Source organism: Aethalodelphis obliquidens, unplaced genomic scaffold, assembly GCF_003676395.1.
Source record: "Aethalodelphis obliquidens isolate GAN/ISIS:26980383/991018 unplaced genomic scaffold, ASM367639v1 scaffold43, whole genome shotgun sequence".
NCBI lineage: Eukaryota > Metazoa > Chordata > Mammalia > Artiodactyla > Delphinidae > Aethalodelphis > Aethalodelphis obliquidens.
Genome location: NW_020837987.1, coordinates 14,156,019 through 14,162,136, shown reverse-complemented (window position 1 = coordinate 14,162,136; position 6,118 = coordinate 14,156,019). Strand labels below are relative to the sequence as shown.

General features: G+C 55.1%; 1 protein-coding gene across 1 annotated transcript; it reads right to left on the bottom strand.

Moving 5' to 3' along the window:
• Window positions 1-79: 79 nt before the first annotated feature.
• Window positions 80-6,054, bottom strand: PRRG2 (proline rich and Gla domain 2). Its single transcript, XM_027080259.1, has 7 exons — window positions 5,463-6,054; window positions 4,714-4,810; window positions 4,347-4,522; window positions 4,126-4,165; window positions 2,058-2,193; window positions 1,070-1,207; window positions 80-663 (listed from the first exon to the last, which is right to left on the bottom strand). The coding sequence occupies exons 2-7, from the start codon at window positions 4,796-4,798 to the stop codon at window positions 645-647; spliced, it is 594 nt and encodes a 197-aa protein (XP_026936060.1). The 5' UTR covers window positions 4,799-4,810; window positions 5,463-6,054; the 3' UTR covers window positions 80-644.
• Between the last annotated feature and the right edge of the window lie 64 nt (window positions 6,055-6,118).

Genomic DNA, 6,118 nt, shown 5'->3' with positions numbered 1-6,118 from the left:
CTGCCGTGCGCAGTCGCGCCCGGGAACGCGGTTCAGTTTATTTGTTTTTTTTTTTTGCATTATTTCACTCTTTTGGGTCTCTTTTCCAAAGGGTTTTTATTTAGGGAAAGAGCTCAACTCCAGTCCCCCAGGTGCAGTGTGCGCCTGCCCCCAACCAAGCACGCTTGCAAATATGCCCCCCACCCTTTCCCTGGATTGCAGAGTGCCCCCGTGCGCGCACGGGGAGCACACGAAAACACGCGTGTACACAGGCGGGGCTCTGCCTGTCCGTGGCCCGTGACACTGAGGGAGATGGCCGTGTCACACCTACTCACACGCGAGTCTGCGAGGCACTGCGCGCCTGAGTCGGAGTTTCCACGCACGCCTATCCCGGGGGCGGGGCTGGTGGGTACCCCCACCATTAGGAGAGCGTGGGGGCCTGCGAGGCGCCGGGACGCGGGAACACGTTGCCCGGGAACTTGCGTGTATCCGTAGGCGGCGGAAACACGTGTGTTAGGGTAGGCCTCGGGCTGGACGATCCCTACTGCCATCACCCCTCCAAGCTCAGCTCCGGAGTTTAAGAGGCCTGGGGGTTTCCGGAATCCGGTGTGAATCTGGGGCACGGTTCGGAGAACCCCGACTCCGAAACAGCTCGAAACAGCTCTTCAGCGCGGCCTCCAGAGGCTGCAAGGAGAGGGGCACAGTGGGGAGTCAAAGGCCCGGCTGTTTTTGCCCCCTCAACCAAGACCACTCCGACCCACCCTGGGTGTCTCAGCCTATCCTCTGGGTACAAGACCCACCCCCCATAATACTACACACACACACACACACACCCCTACCCCTATAATACTACACACACACACACCCCTATAATACTACACACACACAAACACACCTATAATACTACACACACACACACACACACACACACACACACACACTCACACTCTTCAGGCCACGCCCCCGCCCTCCAAGCCTCGCCCCGGATAATAAGCTCAAAATTCCAAATCCCGCCCCTAAGCCCGCGCCCCTCCTCCGGCAGTGCCCTCCCCTCTGCGCCCCGCCCCCAGGCAGAAGCCCAGCCCCATACCTGGCGTAGGGGGGCGGTGGTGCGTCGTGCACCCCAGAGGCCGCCAGCGCCTGCTCGTAGGTGGGGAGGCCTGGGGGTGGGGGTGGAGGCAGGGGCGTCGGCGGACTCAGAGAGCTCAGGGGACTGATGAGCTCGGCCCTGGGGACAAGAAGGTGCACTGTTAGCAGGATAGAGAGCCTTGGGAGAAGGAGGAAAGAGGTAGGGAGACAGAGACACTGAGGGTGGTGGGGAGACAGAGGTGGAAGGGAGATGGACCAAGGAAAAAGAGTCACCTTCAACCTGACTCTACACACAGAAAAGCACTTCGAAGTGACAGGCAGATAGATGCACAGGGACAGGCAGCCACAGAAATCAACAACTGCTGAGACAGACTCGTTCACAGACACATGTGCTCCAGATACAAGCAGAGAGTCGTGGAGAAAGACGCAGCCCTGCAGAGAGGCAGGCAGACACACACAAGAAACAGACAGAAACAACAGAGATACACTCAGCCACAAATTTGCCAGATCCACTCTTAACAATAAACCCTTCCTAGAAACCTTTAGACCCACTATACTTCAAGACTATGCTCAAGCCCTCTCTTCGACCCTGCCACTGAGAGAGACACACCTAGACAACTGACATAGGCACACACAAACACAGCTACACCTTGTCACCACGGAAACTGACATCCCACAGACACCCACAGACCACAGGCTGCAGCCTCACCAGATATAATACCCACAGAATGATAATCACACATAAAACGGGTACTGCAAAGACAGCCAGGCAGCAAATATTGAATGAGTTCCTACTTTGTGCCAGGTGCTGTGGATATAGTCAGAGAGATGCCACAACTGGACACAGAATCTCGCAGACTCACTCTCCACATGACGGTCTCCTCAGATCTTTCAGCAGCGCCCAACCGCCCCCAATCTGGCCCATCTCCTTAGGTTGACCCTTCCTCCCTTCCCTGCTCCCCAGCCCCTCCTCCCCAAATCCCCCTTACTCTTGAGGACTGGGCTGCTGGCCTCGTTTCTGACGGCAATGCAGATACCAAAAGGCTCCCAGGCTGGCCAGGACCATGAGCAGGATGCCCACTGTCAGCCCCACAGCCATGCTTGCTACGTCCCCTCGTCCACGTCCTGTGGGGGGGAGGAGGGCACAGCGTCAGGGGCTGTCACCCTCTCCAACATCCAGATACCTTCCCCTGAGGTAGGGGAAACCTTTCCAGATTTCCCCTGAGGGAAGACGACTGGCCAAGAAGGCAGAGCTGGGGCCACTTCCTAGCTGTGTGAACTCAGGCAACTCACCTCACTCATTTCTGTGAGCCTCCATTTCCTGCTCTGTAAAATGGGAATAATAACCCCTAATAGGTTGCAAAAAATGCAATGAATTAAATGCAGAAAGGGCCTGGGATAACCTCATCTGAGACTAGAAAATAGGACAATTGTCTCTCTGAGAGGAGAGAGAACCCTCCTAAGATTGCAGGTGACATGCTTACTTAGGGTAGGGAGTTCAGACAGCCAACTCTCTGAACCCCCATATTGAGCATTGCCAGATTTAGCAAATAATAATGAGGATACCCAGTTAAATGTGAATTTGACATAAACAGTGAATTTCTTTTTTTTTGGCCACCGCAGACGTCATGCAGGATCTTAGTTACCCGACCAGGGATCGGACCCGTCCATGCCCCCTGCAGTGGAAGCACGGAGTCCTAACCACTGGACTGCCAGGGAATTCTAATTTTTTAGTATAAGTATGTCCCATGGAATATATGAGATATACTAAAAAATTATTCCTGTGTATTTGAAATTCACATTTAACTGGGCTGTGGGGGGAGCTGTCTTGTATTTTATCTAGCAACCCCGTGCCCTCTGGAATGCAATACCTTTTACCAACCAGGCTAAGGAGGGGCAAGGCCTTACCAGAAGGCAAGGAACAATTTATCTATGAAGGAGGAATGTAGGGACATCCCCTCAAAAACAGACCGCTGGTGTTTAGAACTCATGGGGACCCTTGGCCAAGGTGAAGCGGCTTTAGCAATCAAAGCTTCATGTCTGAGGAAAAGGGGGGTGGGGCACAGGGAGGACCCTGGCTTTGTGAGGCCTTGCTAGGTCTTGCTGCTGGGGAAACTCCCTTTAGCACTGGGCAGGGGGGACTTTCCTCAAACAGTAAACCTCAGGCTTTTAGCCCTCTTAGCAAAAAGCTGCACGAAGAAGCGGGGGGTGGGGGACGGCCTTCCTGATTCCGACATGTTTCAGGTGGACTCGAGAAGCCAACAGGCCTTGATAGGCCTGTAGCAAAGCAGTTACCTCCCCTAGCAACCAATGTGAGGACTTCAGCCCAGACTTAGGGCCTGTTGCTAAGGTGGAAACACCCCTAGCAACCAGGCCACTCAGGGGTGAGATGCCCTGTGCCTGGAGGGGGGTCCTCCTGTGGGCAGGAGGCCTTGGGTCCTGAGCTTGGCTAGGTGTGGTTGCTAGGAAGAAGGCCTCCTTAGCAACCAGGCTGAAGCCAGGATGGGGTTGTGGGGGAGGGGAAGCCAACCAGGTAGTGAGTGCTGCTGTCTTCCTTGGTCCAGCCTGGCCAGGCTTTGTTGCTAAGGAGCAGCCCCCTCTTAGCAACAAGGCTGCAGCCACGATGGGGCCTCAGAACTCAGAGGAGGGGTTGGGGCTGGGCTGATCGGGCAGGTGAGGACAGACAGGCTTCCACCAATTGGCCTAGCCCAGACCCGTTGCTAGGGAGCAACCCCCTAGCAACCAAGCTGCAGAAGGGGCTGGGGCTCTGGACTCCAAAGAGGGGCTCAGGTGGGCCAGGGCCTCTGAGCCTGAGGCTGTAGCTTCTCCTTCCAACTGTCCTCCTTCCTGGGGACATGGGACCTATTCCGAATAAGGTGTGGTGGGTTCCTCGGGCAAGGGCTCTAGTCTCAGAGGAGGGGATTTCTTTACCAACCCCATCCAGGAACTCAGGAGCATGGAACATGGAGGGGGTGAGATCGGGCTGGGGGATGTTCGTTCAGCCGCCACAGAAAGGAGCTGCCTTAGTTGCACAGAATGAGGGCTCCCCCGACTCACCTCCTCTGCCATTGTAGATGTAGTTCTCCCAAAAGCGCTCCTTGAATGGGCAGAAGGAGAGAAGGCAGAAAGGAGGCATCAGCTGGGAGATTCTACCCCCAAACCAGCCCGCCCTGATGATCTCTGAGGCACGAGGGGAGAGGGAGCTGAGGGGCAGGACCCTCCCCCCCAGCCCAGGTCCTGGAGAAGACAGAGGGACTCCGGGGACCCCAGGGCCTCACCGTCAGAGTATTGTCCTCAAAATACTCCCGCGCCTCTTCCCAGGAACACCTCTCCTCTTGACACTCCCGTTCCAGGTTCCCTGGCGTGAACAGCTCCAGGTCCCAGTGATTGGCTCGTGGAATCCGCCTACGGCTGCCCAGGAAGCTCTGGGCCTCTGGGGAGTCCAGGAAGACTTCTGGACCCAAAAGACATAAGAGACAGAAAAATGGAGGGTTCCTAGGACTGGGGACATGAAGGAGCCAGAACTTAAGGGGATGAAGAGCTATGGGGTCCTGGGGGAGGAGGCAACTGCAGGCAGGGTTTTTCCTGGGCCAGAGGAAGGTGGATGTTTGTGCCTGGACTCCAGCTCTTCCTGCAAACGCTCACCTTGGTCTTGCTCCCCACTGGGTGAGGTGTCCAGGCAGGTGGTCAGTCCCAGGTACAGCAGCAGCACAGAGCGGTGGCTCCTCATATTTTGTGGACACTAATGTGGTTAGGTGAGAAGTGCCTCAGCTCCTGGAGAATGAGGCCAGGTCTCCCTGCCCAGACCCTGTGGTCCAGGAATTATAATAATAGCAGACACTTACGTGGCCTGTATCCTGGACCAGGCACTATTCAAGGTCATTTACCTCTATCAACTCAGTTTCATTTTCACCACGGTGCTATTATTATCTCCGTTTGATACAGGAGGAAACTGAGACGCAGAGAAGTAAAAGAACTTGCCCAAGTTCATAAAGTTTGCAAGATTCAGAGGCAGGATTTCAGCAAAGGCAGTGTCCCTCCAGAAACCAGAGCCAGGAGTTTTATCTTTTTTTCTGCTGTGTCTGCAGCCCCCAGCATGGGTTTTGGCACAAAGTAGGAGCTCATAAACATGTCCATTGATAGGGATTCCTTCTTCCTGGTAATTTCCATGTATATCCACCTCTCTGTGCCCATTGCCACATTCAGCCACAGAATCAACGATTACAGAAGAGGTAAAACCAGAGGCCTGTATCCTGGGGTCCAGGAGCTGGGGGAGGGGGCAGCGGTCCTGGACTCCTGGGTTTGGGGGCCCCAACCTCTGGGTCCCAGAAGAGCAGGGAGCCAGGTAGCCAGGGTCCCCAAGCCAAGCTCTGCCTCCAGGGACATTCACTTACCTGCCTAGACTTGTGAGCACTGTCCCCTCCTCCTTAATCAGGGCCTCCTCGGCCAGCTGCAGCCAGCTGTGAAGGGGGACAGGGGAGAAGGGAGGGGAGAGGAAGGAGGGGTTACCTTGTTAACTATAGTCGGCAAAATCCCGGTTTCTGGCCAGAGGGGCGGGGTTTGCGATTACCTGCCCTGGGCGGGACTCAGGTAAGGGACAAAGTATTTAAAGGGACCTTATGATTAAGGGTCTAAGGTCCAGAGCCCCACAGGGAGGCCAGGGTCTCCGACACCGTGGGGCACTTAGGGAGTTGGTTAGGCGCCCCCTTCCCTCCTATCCAATTTCCCCCCAGAGAGCTCGCCAGACAGAGCTAGGGAAATAAACAGCTAGGTCTCCAGATATCTAGGTATCTAGAAACTGGCGGGAAACTTGTGCGTTGGTCCCTGGGGGTAGGTGGGTATGCCGTAGTAAATTCCTGCTTCCTGAGAACGGCTCTGACTTCCGATTTCTCAACTGCTCCATTTATAAAGTGGGGACAGAGGAGTTGTCCCTTCTCTATTGTCTCTTATTTTGCAGCAGAAAAGTGGATGATAGGCTTTGGTAAGCGGACTTTACAATCTCTGGGCGAAGTGATTAGCCCTTAAACACAGGCTTAGGGAGATGCAAAGC